We start from the raw sequence: 20838 nt of genomic DNA on the forward strand, positions 1-20838 counted from the left end.
AATAATTCATGATTAGACTGGACATTTTCAAGCCACAAAAATGAACTTCCGAGCCTAATAAATGACTATCAATAAATACAATATGTTTTATACACAAAAGAATGTTTTTTTTTTGTCCCAAAGTTACGTGCATAATAGCAATACACATTAACTATTATCTAGCCTGAATGTCAAGTTTAATCTTTGAGATAGAAATCACAAACGTCCATGCACGAGCACCTATTTTATTAATTTATAAATATACTTATCAATACAGAGGTAAATTCTTATGTACGGATATTTTAATTCTCTGGTACTAGAACGTACGAACAGATACAGCAGACCAGGTCGTTAGGTAAGGTGTTAGGTTGCATAAAATACATCTAAAATTTCTTCGAATTAAATGAACCATTTTCTTAAGTAGGTAACTCCTTAATTGTATCTAGATTCTTAATCTTGATCGAAAACTGTGTCCGCCAATGGAATCGAACTAGAGCATGTATGACCAGTGTTGCCAAACCAAGAATCCAACATATCAGTAGCAAGCGCTCGAGAACTTCAATACATTTCAACAGACACCCTTAAACTTAATGAAACATCAAACAACATATCTATAGACATACTAATGTAGCTTTTGAACTATTTAATTAAAGAAAGTTGCAAAATGTTACTTAAATCCACTGCATAAATCCATTCACTGCATAAATATTCTTTAAATTCATTCACTTATATTTTTATTATATATACAGTGTATATTGAAAAGCATACATCTATTTTGTCAATGAATAAGTCCAAACGCCTTGCTTTCAAAATAGTTATGGTTTTTTTGGCTGCAGAGAAGAAATTCGCACCATAATCCATTTGTTCTAGAGGTAAGAAGACTTTCGGTACTCCACCCTTTCAACTCATGTGTTGTAAGTGCTTGGCTTTATCTAGGATTCACGAATGATTCTCAAAGAAGCAGCAATGTTTGTACGTAGGATGAAAATCGTGGATATCACTCTGCGTCTGTCTGTTTAAATTAGTGAATAGAGACAATACAAAATCCAGATATTGTATGTAGAGTCCTGAGGGATCCATTCTGAGGCCAGAAGCTTATCTTCCACGGCTGCTAGCCTAAATATTAGGAGATTTTTTTTTGTAATTATCAGTAGCAAATTCAAATTTATTAAAAAATCAGTAGGGTTAATAACATTGCACGTGTACAGAAGAGATTAGTCATTAATTATAATAAGTACAATATAGGCCTATATTGTAAAATTGTGTCTTTTTAGGGCAGAGCTAAAACTGGTACACGGAAATTATGAACTTTCCCGATCACCTTTTATTATAAAAATTGTTATACATAGTACTAATAATAATTACTGTTCAAGTATAAGTTCTCCTTGGATAGTTGGTAGTTCGTTGGTGAGTTTGTAGGAATCCAGAGACTATGCGTGCGAGGGTGACAGGATCCAAGGGACTTTGGTCACAAAGAGTGTAACGTTAATTATTTTTGCGGATTGAGTATAGCCCGCTCCCCCCCCAGTGATTTTTAACGATTCATAGTGATTCTAACGATTGATATTAGTTCATAATGAATCGGAATCGCATGTTATAAAGATTTAAGATGTAAATCTTCTAATAAGGAAGCTTTAGTATAAGTAGTAGTAGTAGTAGTAGTGTTAGTTACTAGTAATAGTGGTAGTAGTAGTAGGAACGGGTTAGAAGTCCCGCAGGGGTTGGGTTCTGTTCTCGATATAAGTACTAGTAGTAGTAGTAGTAGTAGTAGTAGTAGTAGTAGTAGTAGTAGTAGTAGCAGTAGTAGTAGTAGTAGTGACTCTTTCAAATTATTCTGGATTGCACGACACAGTTATTCACTTTAAAACATATATATATTCACTTTCAAAATATATCGTATTGTTACATTACAATATCATACAATCAATCTACACAATATGCCACTTCGTTTCTTTTTCTTTTTTTACATTGCAACGACATCGAAAAGATAAACAAGTCGTCATAGCAACCAAATTAAAAAAATATTTTTTTAAATAAGATACAAACCAAGGATCTTATAAAATAGAGGATCTGCCCTTACAACAAAATCTTGAAGCCATACGTCACAGTTTCGCCGCCCCTACTCTGCCCACTCCGCCCAATAGGATCGCAATGTTTTGAGCCAACAATCATGGCGGAAACGAAAGTATCCAATCAGACAATGGTAGAACGAGAGTAGCCAATCAGACGTGCCGATGCTCGGGTGTTTTTTTGGCTTCAACGATTTAATAGGATGAAGATACATATGGGCAGATCTTCTACTTATAACATCCTTGATACAAACATTTAAATTATTTCTTTATATCTTTCTTCTTCTTCTTCTTCTTCGTAAGTGCTTGTGCCTTCAAAATAGCATTTTTGCCGGTAACTATAAACAATACTTAGAAAGTATTTGCAAAGATAGACAATATCGTTTAAGAGTTTGTATAACATTAGGTACTTCTCAGAAATCAGGCGTCCTAGTAAAGAGGATAACTCTCAGAGACCAGGTATCCTAGAGAATGGAAGTAACGATCAATCGATGATGCCTTCTCTGATGTTCTGACTCCTATTATCCAGAAATATTCATTAATATTCGTTACTTGATGATTTCTGACGATCATTGATTATATCTTCTCCGTGGTTGTCGTCTGAAGTTGTTTACTGCCAACATGTGTAAAACCTTGCAATATACTGATACTATGCCGGAGGAACTGCCATGAAGTAATATCCAGTAATTATTTGACACAATGACTTTTCGAAACTGCAAATAATATCTAGAGGTACGCTTGAGGATGTACCCTCGAGTATGTTATCTTGTTAAGTTTGAGTGAATTATCGACTGATATGTGTCTTATATTTGGACAATATTTTAGTAAAACAGAAATTAAAATTGAAGAGTTAATAGCAATTTCTGCCGTGTCTCATTAATTATGCCATTGTACTATCGTCATACTAGTAGGATAATGAGATCTTCATAAGGGTATGATTCAGAATCAGCTTCATTTGAATAAGTTACATGATTTTTGCACAGCATAGCATTAGCATCAATCTTAAAAATAAATTAGTTTTTCTTCACAGTCTAGGTAACTCTTCTTTTACGCTAACCCATATGATTTTGTTCAATTGAATACGATCTGTCAATTGATATATGTCCCATATTTGTACATTTCCCCCCATTAAACTTTAACAACAGCGTAAAATATGGGTATAATATTTTATTTTTAAATGTAAATCATAATTGCAATATTTGATTTGCAATATCTGTTTGTCTTTCAGTTTCAGAGTTGCACAATAAGCCTATGAATGGAAACACGCAACTATGTTAGCAGATCAAGTTGTGATTTGAGATGTTAACTCCAACTCGAATATTACTAACATTAGCAGTTCTGTTTTGTCAATCATCATGCCGAAACGTGGAGGATTTGATTAGAAATATTACTGACACTGACAAACAAGAATCAGAAATATTGGAAATCATTAATCATCTTTGTTCAGTTAGAGTAAAGAGCAGTGTTAATCAAATAACCATATTTTTAAATGAGAAAGTTAACAAGTTTATAATGCCCCTTCATTTTCATAATTGTCAGAGCATTATTCACCAATTTTCACACAGAAACAATATTTCGAAACTTCAATTGATAAGATATAAAGAAGTCCATAAAAGTTCTATATTAATTTTGAAAGCGGATTCTGCAACATCTGTGGAAAATATCTTATCCCAAGCACAAGCATTACCGGACTGGAACACCAAAGGGAAGTTCATAATTTGGTCGGAAGTTAATATCGGTGAAGATGATCTGCATAGCATATTTACATTATTTTGGAAATTTACAATTTTAAATGTAGTAGTCACCAAAAGAAAACGCAACTGTTTTGCAATAAACAAAAATAATTCTGGTCAGAAAGATATATGTTGTTATGCGTTCTTTACTTACGTTCCACAATTTTCTGCTACAGCTCACTTAGACAATCAAGAAGAAGTTGACTACAAAATAAAAGTCTATGAAATAGAAAGTCTAATTGAGACTAAGTTGAATAAGATTCAAGATTATCCCATTTACATAAGCAAACTTAACGTTAGACGTCAGTACTTGACCAAAGTAGAAAATGGTAGTTATGTCATTACAATTAAGCCTTTAAAGACTGTGATCAGTCGCATGATGATGTCGCCAAGACCACCCAGAAGCAAAAGTAGAAATGGCAACATGGTAAAACCTAATAACAAAACCTGGATACAACCTATCGCCGAAGTAATAACATCAAAATCAGATATTTGCTCATTTCCATTAGCAATAACAGCGGCAAGATATGAAGTTGTGGACTTTTCTGTACCTTTTAGTTTTTCACGATTTCAATTTCTCGTTCCCAAATCAACTCGTTTACCTTTCTGGGTATGTTATTTCCTTCCACTTAAGACAAACATATGGATAGCTGTAATTGCCATGTTCGTATTCTGTTTATTTGCAGAACGAGTTGTGTTTCTGTTCATCGGGAGCCATTATAAATACAATTTGCCAAAAAGTATTTTACAAATGATCTCAATTGCACTGCAAATATCTGTATCGTGAATGCCAAAACCTGTAGCACTAAGAGTTATATTTATCCTATCAGTACTTGGGTTTATTGTTATAAACACAACGTATGAAAGCTCATTTCTGAAGTTTATGCTTACTCCAGTTTACTATCGGGATTTGAATACTATCAAAGATATTGCAGAAAGTGGTTTAGCTATTGTGACGCAGACTCAGTTTGTATTTCGACTCTCGAGTGTTTCAGATCCCAAATACCAGACAATTGCATCTAGAACAAAAGGCATATCAGTGATAAATAATGGTGCTTCCCGTGCCGCAACTGATAAGAATCTAATATTTTTTTCACTGTCTCATGTCGTGCAGAGATTTTTACACAGTTTTCAATCGAACGATGGAAGTCCAATTTTCCATATTGCCAAAGAAGATGCAGGTATAGTTTGTGAATCATACGTTATTTCTAAAAGTTTTCCATTTGTAGATAGAATTAACAAGCTACTTTCCATTCTATTGGGAAGTGGTCTTATTGATAAGTGGTTGGTTACATCCAGAAAACGTGAAATTTCTAAACAGAGTCTGAGAAACGCAGTGTCTTCGTCTCTATCGTTAACACATTTGGAAGCACCAATCTATTTCCTAATAATAGGAGTATGTGTAAGTTTTCTAGTATTTAGTTTAGAATGTATTGTATGCAAATATCAATACTCGATTAGAAAATTCAAAAAATCTAGAAGAAAACACCTTTAATCTTATTCTACTCTCTCTAACAAAGTACAATAATCGTACAAATCTAAATATCTCTCAGAGTCGATAATTTCTATGTACAAGGAGGAAAGGAAGTCACTTTACACTCACTTTGTGATTGTGTACTATTTACGTACTATGGATCCAAAATTCCCGTGTGGGGTTATCCATGTTCGTAACATGGCTATGTCGGATTGTTCATCCACAATAGCATAGATAGTCGTATACAGGGTGGTCACAAAATCATGTTACCCCTTCATACCTGGACATGCTGCAGAACTAGTTTGTTCTTCTCATTAGGGAACACAGAATCAAAGACATGTTGGTTTCAGCATGATTGGGCACCTGCCGATATTGTTCCCTCGCCGTACGCGAATATCTTACCTGGGCATTGGATTTGTCGTGGTAGTCTGGATCTCCCCGCATTACTTGCCTGGCCACCACGAAGCCCAGACCTCATTTCCTGTGATAATGTGCTATGGGAGTTCATAAAGGGCATCGTTGCACAAAACCATTACGATTCCACTGCCGAACTGACAGAAGCTGTGAAAAAAAAAAAAAGCTTTCACTCAAGTTACACCTCCAAATGTCGTACAGAACCTGGCCAGTGTTTCCTATCTCAATAAAACTTCTCGAAAGTGTTATTGTTCTTGGACACTTAATGTTTCCTATCTCAATAAAATTTCTCGAAAGCATTGTTGTTCTTGGACACTTAATATTTCCTATCTCAATAAAACTTCTCGAAAGCATTGTTGTTCTTGGACACTTAATATTTCCTATCTCAATAAAACTTCTCGAAAGCATTGTTGTTCTTGGATACTTAATATTTCCTATCTCAATAAAACTTCTCGAAAGCATTGTTGTTCTTGGACACTTAATATTTCCTATCTCAATAAAACTTCTCGAAAGCATTGTTGTTCTTGGACACTTAATGTTTCCTATCTCAATAAAACTTCTCGAAAGTGTTGTTGTTCATGTCATTCAGTTCTTTCCGTGTAGTTATTTGCTTATGTTTACTCATTTATGTTACTTATTTTCAGAGGTAACAGGACTTTGTGGCCACCTAGTGTAAATACACATAAACAGTATGTATTTTAAAATTTTCTTTCGGTTTTTAGATTTCACTAACAGTAACATGATTTACTTAATACTTTCTACTATTTTTTACTAAATTTCTTTTAATTTTATATAGTACTTTTTACATTTACAACTCACTTAATACATGTTATTGAATACTTTTTCTCTTTGGTGGTATATTTATATTCTTCTGAGCAACTTTGGTAAAAAAAAATCTTATTACTTGGCTGTCTACGGCTTTTGACTCTCTGAGACAGACTTCTGGAGAATCAACTAATCATGAAAATAAATAAGCGATTTTTCCCTCTCAAATTAACCACACAACATTGTACTATTCGCACTAACAATGACTAACTCACTAACTAAACGATCAAAATCCTCTGTTTAAATGTTTGGATTACCAAACTGTGAAAAAGAATTGCAAGAAAAATGTAAGTTTTCTAGATACTAGCATTTTTTGTACTGTACTTTCTGTAGAAATTTACATTCAGTAATATTTTAAATTGTGTGGTCTATCATTTCTAAGTGCTCTAATCAACGTGGCATGTTAGAAAATGCCATTGAAATTTTAAGTAATTAAGTAGTAATACAGGAGATGTCAAATACGTTCTTTGCGCACAATAAAGAACAGTCAGGAATGCTTTGTTTTGTTTTAAACCATATTTAGAGTGAACTTGATGCTGTTTCAAGGAAAAGTTCTAGGTAGTCAAATAACAGTTTACACATATTTAACTAGTAATTGAAAAAAAAACGAAATTGAGAAAACTGTGGTGTTATTGTTTTGCAACCGTGTTAAAATATAAAGACAGGTAATCTTTTATCACGTAGTACTCCATAAGGAAAACATGATGAAGTAAATGCTATGTGAAAGGTGTGTACAAATTTATTATAAAGGTGTCGAAAAATTATGTCACTCATAAGGCATATGTTTGTATGCTACACGAAAGCACTATCCTTGTTTATGCGTATACTCACCGTCTTTAATGTGTCTGTTTCCTACATACATATCTCGTGCTAAGGCTGACTATATACTATCATATAATACCTAGGAAATATCTTAGGATTTATCTTAGGAAAATGTTACGACATACCTCATAGAAAATCCTATAATTTTGTGCCATACACGTAATTACATCTAAACAAAGCATAAAAATCAGAATATAAATTAGCAAAACATACCTCATCAATCCATTGCACTACTCTTTATTTTGTCGAGTATTTTTGCTCTTTCACCCCCGTAGCAGAACATGACGCGATTTGCGATGTAATCGCAGAAAATTTGCCACGCCTGTGCAGAAAAATTGCCAGAGAAAAAAGAAAATTGCCAACAGAAAAGTATAAAAACATGCCTGCTATGTGTAGATATCTTAAATGCGCGGACAACTCACATAAATATAGTTTGAACTGTTTTTACGTCGCGTAAAGCGCATTTTTAACAATCACAAGTTTTTCTTCTGCAGAAAATTTTTGACTTACAAAACTCATCGCAGAAAGACACAGAAAGTCCATTGGGCTTTCACCCATATACGGCTGGCGGGGAGAAAACAAATTTGTTTTCACTTTCTCTCACCTGATGTCTCTTAAATCGAACTCTTACGAATTTTCTTTCGGAAATAGAGCGTGCTCTAAACAAAAGAAATCTCATAGGATCGTTCAGAACATAGGAAATGACATACGATCTGATGCCATACACGTTGAGATTTTGATACTAGGAAAAATCCTAAGAGATTTCCTAAGATCTTTCCTCTAATGTATAGCTGGCCTAACGCGCGAGAACCTAGCACAATTTAGTTTGTGTTGGTTCGTGTTTTATGCACTGTAGGTTTTATGCGATATGTTCACACGCTGTATTCATACTCAGCTCTTCTAAAGTCAACTTGCACCCATTAATGCAAGTCCTCCCTTAAGACACACATTCTAAGGAAGTAAGAGTGCATTTCCTACTAACAGAAGTTCATATCTCATGAATATAGGTATGCCCTCATAAAATGGAATAGACTTTATTTTAAATTTATATACGAACAAACGTAAATTAATCTATGAATTGCAAAGTTTAATTATTTATATTTAATAGGGCCAATCCTACCATCTTCTGATATCTGTCTGATAAAAATATCCTCCTGACATTTTTCCGATAAGTGTTCTACAATGTCCTGATAACAGTCAGGTGGCTGATAAACCCTATCAGCTGGTTGGTACTTTGACAGGAAGTTCAATTGCCTGTTAACAGCTATCAGCTACTTGTTAGTTGTCGTGTAGTGAATCATGGACGAAATCGAAGAATTGTTGATGGTGTCCGAGGACGATGAGGAGATTGTTCAATATATAGCGAGGCCTAGAAGACCATTTTAGCTCGAATATATACCAATTTATAACGATAAGTAGTACCCGTTGGCTACAAGCGCCCGCACATAAGCGCCATGTAATTTGTGTAGTTAGAAGATGAAGAAATATATACTATATAAAATATAGAGTTTAATTATTGAAATTGAATGATATATAAATACATCTAAATTATTAATCTAATTTACATATTTTTAGAGGTGGAATATCAAATAAATGAATTAATTAAAAGCTCAGATTGTGTTATTACGTGTAGTATTATAAAATGGAGTGTAATATATAACGAAATTAACGTTATAAATTTTTGTATTGCTTCTTAGGTTGTAAGGACGAACAGCAATATTTCTATGTACCAATGCATATGTATGTGTAGCCTAAAAAGTGTTTATTACTTAAGTTTGTGTTTGCCTTTACGATAGTGTACCCCTAAACAATAACGTGCATAACAAAAAATACCGGTACTCATTTCTGTTTCCCATGTTTTCAATAGGATAATTTAAACAAGCATACTGAAAACGCACTTGACGTTTCAATTGTTTTCAGTATGAGCAACAGAAAACCAACCAATCAAATGGTCCGTTAAAACCTTGCTTCGGGTTAACTATCTGACAGAGTATATATCAGGCACAGTATATTGTAGAACGAACCATGGGTTAAAGTAACTGACAACTTCCTGATATCTAATTCTGACTGATAGTAATCAGAAAGAATATCAGGATATTGTAGGACTGGCCCATAGACATTCAAAATGACAATATGTAGCACCTAAGGCTCTTCCGATTATAAATAACCCTTGGAATTTTAATTTAAAAAGAAAAATATATATATTTCAAGGATCTTATAAATATCTTTTCCTCACGGAATGAATTACTAGTGGAGAAAGCATGTTTTGTTGTAATAAAAAGGAAATGGAGAAATAAAAGTTATATACAGCAGATAATATGTAACTTAGAGTGCAAACAAAGTGTATCAAGACATTAACGGTGCTGAATTATTTAGACATAAAAGGGAGAAATTAATTTTAAAAAAGCATATGGAGGAAAGAGAAAAACTAACAAGTCGTTGAGGTGAGGCATTTGGTGCTCCTAAAGGATTATTTGTCGGAGTCAAACCAACCAGATTTAACTGTGAGTACAAGACAAATCCATAGATAGATCAACTAATAAACAAGAAGATAATATTACAAACCTATGCACTGGTGAACAGGATTTTAATGAGTCTGATTGAAAGTTTTAATCTTGCAATTCATAGGTCGGTCGTCAACACACCATTTAGAGGAACACAATTCATCTTTCTTCAACTACTATGCTACAAACCGAACAAACGGAACTGAAGTGTTACAAAGCATGCATTAGTTTATATGCCGTGTCTCACCAGATCAATGTGGTACACTTCTTGATTTCAAGAACTGGTGGTCAAGATATATATATAAGATCAGCACATGGAGGCACTTCATTTCCAAAAATATAACTTCGGCTGCTTCGAAAATATACTCTTGACCAGTGGCGGCCTCTGAGGCAGTGACGCCGTGACATGTCACTGCCTTGAGAGGTAGAAGATTCAGAATACTAAAAGAAAGCGAGTTAAATATCATAACTGCTTCTGAATTTCTTCCTTTTTTCTGCCCGCTGCCGTATCTATTTAGTCGCAAGACCTAGCGCGAAAGACCTGGCGGTGGCAACTCTGCTTCGGTGACTGTCACCAGGCCCTTGCTTCTGAATACTGCTTGGCATAGTGGTATTACCATATACGCGCCCTATCAGCTGTGTACGGGAAAGGCTTTCCATTGCTTCTAGCTCGTGACAACGAAAGCTTGTCACGCAGAATCCGAAAGCAGCCGATATTTCACGATCTCATATACACTGCTTGGGGGTTGCCGCGGGTTTCTCACACCAGGTGGAATTTTCAGTCTCGTGGAGTAAATACAGTTTACGAGTATCGAAAAGATCTAATTGATGTTATGTTAGCAATAGAAAACTGTGAAGATATAACATTACAAACCACTTCACTCAATCTTCCGCGTACAAGCTATTATTAAATGAAGAAAATTTCGTATTTTGGTTGACTTTTTTCCACAAGATTATGCCACACGTAGAAACTATTTTCAGCCAACTACAGAAGAAATGTACTGATCCTGTCAAGGTTCGAAAACATCTGCATAATTTTGAACTTGGTATGCAGTCAGTCAGAGAACAAATTGACAACATTATTCAGGAAGTAGAAACCGAATTAAAAACTGCAAGAGACGAACCATGTGCAAAAAGACGGCGAAGTGCGGCGTTCTATAACGGCAAAAAAAGACAAGCATTAGAAGTTTGTGATGCAATTCTAGTGGAGATCAAATCTAGATTTCACTTCACTGAGCACCTTGTAGCTACGAGATTATTTGCTGTAGAAGAATTTGACAATTACAAAAAGGAGTGAGTTCCCCGATAATTATCTCAGTGAGATGGTTAAAAAATATCCCTTCTTGGAGGAAAAGAAATTAAAAAGCGAACTTCAAGTGTGCTATTCGAGACGCGAACTGAGAATGGTGTCTGGCGCGGTGTCATTCTTAATGTTCATTATAGACGATGAATTGTTCGACACGTTTCAAGAAACAGTTAAACTCTTAAAGTTATTGATAACTATGCCAATGTCAACAGCAGAAGCAGAGAGATGTTTCTCGATGTTGAACAGAATAAAAACTTTCCTAAGAAATACCATGAAAGAGGAAAGATTAACTGCGTTAGGCATGTTGTTATGTGAAAAGACATTCGTTAATGAGATAGATAATTTTAACAAAAAAAAAAAAAAAAAAAAAAAAAAATTATCGACGCCTTTTCCAGCAAGAAAAATTGTCGCATGGAGTTTCAGTATCGTGTATCTTAACTAGTCAACCAAACGTGTTCAGTTGAAAGTTCGAAGAGAATAAACAGTGCAAGTGAAGTGTTTCTTTTTAAACAGTGTACTCGTGTTTTATTCAATATCAGTGTATATGTGTCTTTTTTATCAACAAGATAAATAACAAACTTACTTAAATAAGAGCATCTCAAGATTTATTCCCCAAATTTGATTTCTGAATTCACTTCAATATATAACTGATTGGCATGAAGAAGAATTGAATTTCAGTGAAAGGAGCAAGAGAACCAGTACCTACCTGATTACTGATAATGTAAGCACAATCGATTATAATTAAATTGAAATTCTATATATGTTCTAATAATAATAATAATAATAATAATAATAATAATAATAATAATAATAATAATAATAATATAGTTCTGTCACTACCTAATAAATTGTCACCAGCCGCCACTGCTCTTGACACTGGTATAAAGTCAACTAGAAAGTTGACATAACTCAACATTGTTGAACTCTCTATTATTAATGGAGAGATGCAAATAAGCACTCGCCTGGGACAAGTAGTTCATTGGTGCGGGCGAGCTTTTAATCAGTAAAGACTATAAAAGTCACGATTGGGATGTTGAATGTGGGCTAGTAGCATTTTTCTTGGGCTAGTAAGATTTTGTTGCTTATTTGCATCCCTGCAATACGTATCCGAACGGAAAAGTTTCCATGTTTCCATTAAGGGCGTTTGCAAAAACTCGTCCATTACATACTAAACGAACACTGTCCCATTTTTATTAGGTGACTTACCTGGCCAACAAAAATTACTCAGGATTCCGACAATGAACATGAGGATGACTGACATATTCCTTAAACATTGTTTTTATTCTTACTTATCTATTTTCCAAAGTTTGATTAACGTTTGACTTAATAATTTAGCATACTTTAAATGAGAAGAACTTGTTTTCTTTTATGTAAACTTTACACAAATCATTACTACATTGTGTGAAATATTATAATGTTTCTTAACTAGTCCAATTAAATTTAATTTAATCTAACTTTACCAAATATAGCATAATCCTATTAGGAAAAAGCTTTTTATGCACATTATATAGTTATATTTTTCGAATTTAAAAAAGGGCCACGGTGGCTCAGTGGTGGAGCGTTCACCTCTGATGCTTGGGGTCCCGAGTTCTATCCCAGCCCCCGCCAAGTGAACTTTGTGATGGACAAACACTGTGTGCGTGCGTTTTCTCGGGGTTCTCCCGTTTCCTCCCACTTTCTTCATTCCACCATTTCATACATTACTCATCATCACCGTCTCCTTTAGCCTAACCTTCATAAGCATGGGACGTAAAACTCAAAGATTTCATTTCATTTTTTTTTTCGAATTTAAAAAAGTTTGATGAGAGAAAGAAACTGATTCCAAAATTTCTGAACTAATGTTTCACCTGCAAAATGTAATGTACATTTTTTTCATATAAAATTGCACTATTTCCATAACTGACACACAACCAATAACATGTTTCGTCAATATATATTAAAAAAGGTATTTGGTGAGGGTAGCTTTTTGTTTTCCAAAAACTTGAATTTTTATGAATGTGTACCTTTTTGAACTCACCCATCCATATATCCGAAGTGAAGCAAATCATTTTTATTGCAATCATAAAACAAGTAAAATAAGTCGAATTAAAATATGTAAGTCTTTTATTATTGTTGTTATTATTTGTATTTACATACGATAACACAATATTTCCATAATATAATATTTCAGAAGACATTAATATAAAAAGAATAATCCAATAAAAAATTTAACAGAAGAACATCTATACATATCATCTAAGAATGATAAACTTACCAGTAAGGTAATAAGTACTGTACGTGATATGTTTTAAATTTTGATGTTTGTTTATGAAGATTACAAGTTGTTTTTTTATTATTTTATTTCCAAATCATCATCTTTAATAAATGCAAGCATAATTAAATAATTAAGTGTTTTGATCGTTAAATCAAAAGAAATTGTACAACACTATGCATTAAAGCCCACAGCAACTTCTATCAAGAATTTCAAAATACATAAGAAAAATGCAGAAAACTTTTAAAAAAATTTATCTTCCAAAGTTTTATGTAAATTGTATGTTAGCAGTAGATTGTTCTGTACTATTTTTATTCTCAATTTGTTACAGTGGAAATATGAAAATAAATACATTGATTTTACAATATAATGAGTTGTGTGGCTTTCATTTTATTAATTATACATGACAACAGAACCTGAAACTGTGTAGTTGTAGTTTATTGAGTAAGTATTTCTCATGCTTAATTCAAAATAACCTAAAAATTACGTCTTATATGATGAAAAATCGTAAAGACAAAAATTTCCTGTATAATCAACGATTTCTATATTTTGTTGAAGATATTACTCTTGTTCACGAAGAAAAAGGTGAAATACGAAAGATATTGTTTACTTTTTATATACATTTTAACCTTTTCGCATTGAACAAGACTGAACACTGCATTCATTATTTGTTCGATATATTTAAAGTATTCAATAAATGATTATAACGAGGATTTGCATGTACAATATATACTCATACCTATTTATACAATAGTATTTAATATACAAATAAATCATAATATGAAGATGTACGTAAAGCAACAAATAATTTGAGCACTTTTAAAATTACAAACCTAACTGAAACTACAAATCAACAGGATATATATTAAATACCACAGTATATACCTGTTTTCAGTAAACCATAACTATAGTTTGTATTTAGTTTAATCTTGCTGTGAATTTAAAATATGAGTATTGTTAAAAATGAGGTATGTTTTAAAACTAACTTTGATTTTAAATGTATGACATTTATTTTTATGTAGATGATATAAGAATATTTCCAACTACACATCTAATAAATCTTAAAATGTAACATTTGTTTGTTTTTTTAAATTTCATAACAATACAACAACACACATGTTTTTAAAAATCCATTTGGCAAGGGTATGATATATAGTTTTGAAAGGAAACTATAATTGTAATATTGTAATATTGCATTTAAAGTGTGTTATAATATGTGTGCGTACGAAAGAAAGATAGATAAGTGTGGCCCTATGTGTATAGATGCAATTGATGATGATCAATAAATAATACCAATAATATTTAGTAAGAAATATAGGAAAAATAAATGAAAATGGAACATGCTCTGGTTGATAAAAAGAGAACAGCAATTACAGGCATGCAAAACAGAGTAAAAACTTGGTTTATTGTTTTAGCGTGATAATTAAAATCATTGTAAACGTGAGAGTTGGTAATATTATAGTAAAGTTTTGTATCGCAATAAGATACTTGATTTTCCATGAAAGTGTTTTTTATCTATTGAAAATAGAACAAGTTTATTCTCATGTATGAATGTACTATTACTGAAAAAAATCAGAATATCAATCTGCTGTTTTTAACAGTTTGTAGAACACTAAACTGGAGCTATCGGGAAATAATCAGTTCCACATGTAACGTAAATATAAACCATTTATATCAGTAGAAATAAACACTAATAGTTAATATGCGAAAGATTTCTGTCTTTTTTTTCACCTGCAAAGTTAAAAATATATACATTATTAAAGAATTTAAGATTTAGTGTTACTTCATAAGTTCCTCACTAAATGATTTCTAATCTTACACATTTCATTTGCCATTATGGAACGTAAAAAACTGCAGTTGTTTTTAAAACTAAAATTATTTATACAGAATTTCAGCGACTTTCTGTTTGAGATTTCCCTGTGTAAATTTACGATTTGAATGAACAGCGTAACTTATTTAATACAAATTTTAACAATTAGATTACATAAAATTGTTCAAAAATAGCATTTATTGGTAAGGTATTTTGAGAATTTAAAAATTATCGAAAGAACCATATATCATACCCTAATTTTGTATACATAATCTTGTTATTCTTTGGAGACATTACATGATTTATGTGGACAATACATGTGAACAACAGACACGTAAATGCCTTGAACGTTGAACATTTTGTACAACCTATTGGCGAAGAATCGGGATATGTGTTATGTTCTGTGGAGTGGTTGATGCTCGTTGTTTCCTCATTGAAGTTCCGAGGAGTAAATTCACTTGATAAGATCGTTATTCTCGTCGCTTATGTCTTCAAAATCCCTAAACAACAAACAATCTATATTAATATACGAATTCAACGTTTTCATATAGTCGCTTATGTACGTATTTAACACAAGAAACAACTTATTCTAACAGTAATATAAGATTATATCCAGTGGCATAAACAAAGGGGGTACAGGGTACAAACTTCCCACCTTCAGCAAAATATTACGGAAAAGTAAACACATATACCAGAGTCTGAAAGAGTAAATATACAAAGAAGTGTATATGTGAGGATGTAAGTGTAGTGTATATGTGAGGAAGTTCCACTTGACCCTCTTCCTCTACGTACACAGTACCACGGGAGCACGATGTGTACTCGAAGGCTGTCACTGACAAAGTCCCCACAGCCCTTTCCATGGAGCCAGTCCAACTCTGGTCAGAGTTACCAGATCAGAGGAGCAACAGATATCCGTCCAATTTCTAGTTATGCACAATTGCAATTATACTATAGGATGATATAAGATGGTATAAGTAATTACGAGATGTGACCGTTGTAATATAAATAGAATTGAAAAGAAAATAAGGCAAGGCCTATTAGTTACAATTTATGCTTTTGTAAAACAAAGTTCGACCCGTATGTAGGGTTTTTGTGTTAATATTTGATTTCTTATAAGGTAAACATTGCTCATATAGTAAGTTTTCATGTAGAATATAAAAATATTTAAAATATTACATTCAACTTTTAAATTTCTTACTTGTTTAAATGGATGGTCAACGGATGAAAACGTGAGAAAAACGCACGAAACAGATTTGCAAGCTCACAAAAAGCATGAAGTTAATACTTGTTAGTTGTGGTATTCAAGAAAAATTATTTCATGAACAGAACCGACTAACTAAATAACTCTATGGCCTATGGAATCCAGAGGTTCAATGCTGCGTTCACAAAATTCACTGACTTCTGTTCTTAGCCAACTGGATCCATTTCTACTTTATATTCATATTTCTGCGAGATTCATCTTAATATTGTCCTCCCATCTGCATTTAGGTCTCCCCAATGGTCGTTTCCCGATTGGGCTTCTAGTTAAAATTTTGAAAGCGTTCCTATTTTCTTGCGTTCTGGCTACATGACCTGTCCACCTGAGCCTTCTAGATTTGAAGACCCCCGCATTTAATATTTTTCCCCACTCAATACTACTATAAAATACTTGAGATGTTGAAGTGAATATTTAAGTGTAAGTGAAAAAGTAAAATATTGTATATACAATAACTAAAATAATATTTTCACTCTCAATTAGAAAACATATGATTCACTTAATTGCTTACCAATATAAGCTTACTACTGAAGACAAATATGGAAATAATCTTGTCCGAGAAAATTTGCCGACCCCTAAAATTTGCAACCACGAGCCATAGTCTGTGTCGACCGGAGACCCTATTCACAGCCGAGATGTTTCAAATAATCCTGTCCTTGAGGAATAGTGACGCATGATTCTTCCAGCGCACCCAACATAAGATAAAACAGTTTGCCTAGCACCACATTACTACCGGTAAGTTTGCTTATACGTATTTGATTGATTGATAGATTAGAGTTTATCGTCCCTTCTCAGTTTCGGAGCTACGTAAGACGGACCCTACTGTCTAAAAGTGGGATTCAAACCACTATTCAGGTTCGTATCTGTGGCACGTACGTTCAACGAAAATCGAAATGAGAACAATGTGCAGGGAGAATAACACGCATTAGCCACTCGGCCACGAGGAGTCAGCTCAAATTGACTTTTTAAACGTCATTACAAGCACTCTCCATGATCTTTATATTCTAAATGCTTTTTTATTGTGTAAGTAGTCAAAATATTCGAAGACTAACTTTTAACTTACGTTAAGCCACCAGTTTAGAACCACAAGGGATGAAACAAGCTGTTCGTTGGACGTATTCCTCCCTCCCCCACCAATAGAAACACCAATAGAAAGACACCAATAGAAATAACACCAATAGAAAGACTGCCATTTAACCGCAGTGGGATAGCAAGTGTGATAACATGTCGATTGTAATTGAAGCTCCCGCCAAGTGCGAACTAAGTGGATATCAGATGGAGGGTATAATACAACCGCAATTCATCGTCAAATTAGTATGGATTGCGGCGGGAACTTTATAAGTGATGCTGTTAATCTAAAGAATGATTTACTGACGTACTCGAAGTGAGTAACCATGGTGGAGGTGGAGATTTGTGGCTGCAAATGACCTTGATAAAAATATGAATCATGTGGCTTATGAAAGGAGTAGAATATAATTTCTGAACTGTCTGATCTTGGAATTTCAGGGAACTCCGCAGCTGCCTACAGAAATTGAATTATAGCACGTAGTTCATACTTGGAGAGCGCTTCGATTGTAGCCACTATCTAAACTGTTTGATCTTCAATTTCATGGAGCTCAGCAGCTGCCTGTAGAAATCGAATTGCATTACGTAGTTCACACTTGGAGAGCGCTTCGATTGCAGCCACTATCTAAACTGATCTTGGAATTGTAGGGAACTCGACAGTCGCCTGGAGAACGTAGTTCACGTAGTACATCATGTAGTTCACACTTGGCGGCGCTTCGACATGTTTCCACGCTCTCTATTCAACAATGATTCAATGTGAGAGTCTGTGTATCGGAATCGGGCTAAACGACGCGCAATGAACAACTTTGTTATTTCCGTTTTGTTATCTCACGTAAATCTCCTCTAGTGATTTAGTTGAAAAGAAAAAAGAAAAACAGCTCTTGGATACCAGATGTATTGTTGTCAATAAATTGTCTCTTTCACCATAGGCGGTTATTTTTGCATTAATTTCCGTAGGTATAATTTTCCACAATTTTAATTATAGAAATAAACAACATCCATGTATCTAACTTTCTACTAATAATATTATTAACACTTAAAGACCCGGAGGAGATTTAAATGTAGAAACGCTTGGATCCCGGCCATTTTAAATGTATTTTTAAAATTTTGTTACTCAGAAACTACCCTTTTAAAGTGAATGAAACTTTCAGATTCAATCGAATAAAAATGTACTAATATAACAGAAAAACAGTAATGCACTTAGCATTGTTACCGTTGAATACACAGTGTTGCAAACTTTAAGGAATATTTTTTGTATGTTGGAAATCCAATCGAAAGATATATTGTCCGATAATTTCGTGTAAATTGCAAACGACCAAACAACTAAATATAAATAAGTTTAAATATACACTACATATCACAATATGTCACTCCGCCCCCTCCTGTCCCTTTTGGTGACATGTTAGGTGCGAGGACGTTTAGAAGCGCGTCGCGATGGTTGAGAACTAGTGCTAAGAACAGCATCGAGTGTTGTTTTCGCGTCACTGTCGGAAGATTCTAGTTATTCTAATATTGTAGCAATGTCTAAACATTAGATTCATCGTCCGTTTCAAAAGCATCGGAGTCGCTATCATCTATTATTTCCGTAATTTCTCCGGGCGAAAATACGCCACTATCATAAGAACCACGACTTGTTGCGGTGGTATTCATCGCCAGAAGATCAACTAAAAAGAGGAAGTGAAGCCTAAGCAAATTACAAGAAGGATGTCGAAACAACCACACACACACTTCCACTGGCTTATAAAACAGGAGAAAAAAATAACTACATGTTTTTTTTTCCTTCTGAGTACTCATATCTTTTTAGGGTATGTACATTTGACACAGCATTTCATATAAATCTACGCAGTACGTGACCTGTAGGCATGAAGGTGATAAATATTAGTGAAAAGTAAACAGAAGGGACTAGCTGTATGAAGCTGTTGGCTTCTTTCGTCAACTGCGTGCTGAAGTGCGGGAGCTGGCCTTGATGGGTGCACGGCAACTAAAGTTGTCTCCGGGACTGAACGCCTCGTAACAAGAGGGCAACTATAGTTGTCCATGGGTCTTTAAATGACTTTCAAACTATAATTGTATGTTGATGATTAGATATATTTGTAAAGATACCTGAGAGATGTGCAGCGATAGATAAATCCTGAGAGCATGCATTCCGAGCCTCCACAACATGGCAACTCCACAACTGGGCCGTCAGGTTGTTTTTGAAACACACAAATTCCGTTCTCTGGTACACACTGCTCACTTTCGCCACCGCTCTACAAGAAATGAGAATATTTAAAAAAAAAAATAATTATTCATTATATTTAATGTAGCAGAGTGAACTGACGTGCTGTTTTAAGAACTTTAATTCTATTAAATTTTTACTTCTATGTTAACATGGAAAGTTTGCGTACACTGTATTATGATACTCTTGTAGAAGGCATAGTAACTTATTTATTATATTATTTACTTATTCATTTGCCTAATTACGTTGTCTAGGATGGCCATTTCCACAACAATTTCACTAGGTCAACAATTCATTTTATTATTAATTACTATTAATCTTCTTATCATATATTTATTAACTTATTACTCTTTATACTTATTACTACATTAAAATATTAAATTATTAAATTATTTTAACAATGCCGACAGGGCCTATAGCTTGTGAGAAGGATTTCTTCCGAAGAAAGTTCAAAACTGCTTCATATTTCCAACTCAAATACGTACTACATCTGTTCAGGGCTACTGTTGTGCAGGAAAAACCTCTGCATGTCCCCGATACTATTTCTCTTTTCTCTCTATTCTTGCGCTTTATTCATATATTCATCTACTTATATTCTCTTAGAGTACTCTTAGCGCTAACATATGCATAAATATTCATCTATAAATCTTCAATGATGCATGCTTTATTCTATAAATTCATTATTTACTTCTATTTTCTTACTCTTATTTACTTATTAAACATTATTCATTATTTATTATTTCACTCTTCTTCTCTCTATCCACATTTATTATTAATTTTAGTCTATGTTATAAATCTACAACTGCTTATTCCTTTACGTCTAACGTCTTTAATTATCTAGTTTTTAAATATATCTTCTACTAAAATTTCCTTCTTCTCAATACTCACATTCCTAAAACCAACTCTTTTCCTCTTTCTTTCTAACTAACACAAATGAAAAGATTAATCTAGACAATTCTTATATTATAACTAGAAGAATATAACTATATTCTGCTTCTACTACCTTTTAGATGCACTACCTACATCTATTTCTCTTCTGACTATCCTACTATTCCCTAGGATATCGAATAAATTACTCGCTAATTATTACTATCTTAATTTTAATCTTACGCT

At 33.6% G+C, this 20838-nt stretch overlaps 1 protein-coding gene across 1 annotated transcript in view; it reads right to left on the bottom strand.

Annotated features, from left to right (window-relative positions):
• Positions 1–14594: 14594 nt before the first annotated feature.
• LOC145692667 (uncharacterized) overlaps positions 14595–20838 on the bottom strand; it is a 93437-nt gene continuing 87193 nt past the window's right edge. The window contains exons 4-5 of the mRNA XM_081768040.1: positions 19611–19756; positions 14595–15687 (exon numbers count right to left, since the gene is read on the bottom strand). Coding sequence (XP_081624166.1) covers positions 15642–15687; positions 19611–19756 — 192 coding nt within the window. The 3' untranslated portion in view covers positions 14595–15641. The remainder of the gene's footprint in view (positions 15688–19610; positions 19757–20838) is intronic.

Source organism: Thermobia domestica, chromosome 8, assembly GCF_964235325.1.
Source record: "Thermobia domestica chromosome 8, izTheDome1.hap1.1, whole genome shotgun sequence".
Taxonomy (NCBI): domain Eukaryota; kingdom Metazoa; phylum Arthropoda; class Insecta; order Zygentoma; family Lepismatidae; genus Thermobia; species Thermobia domestica.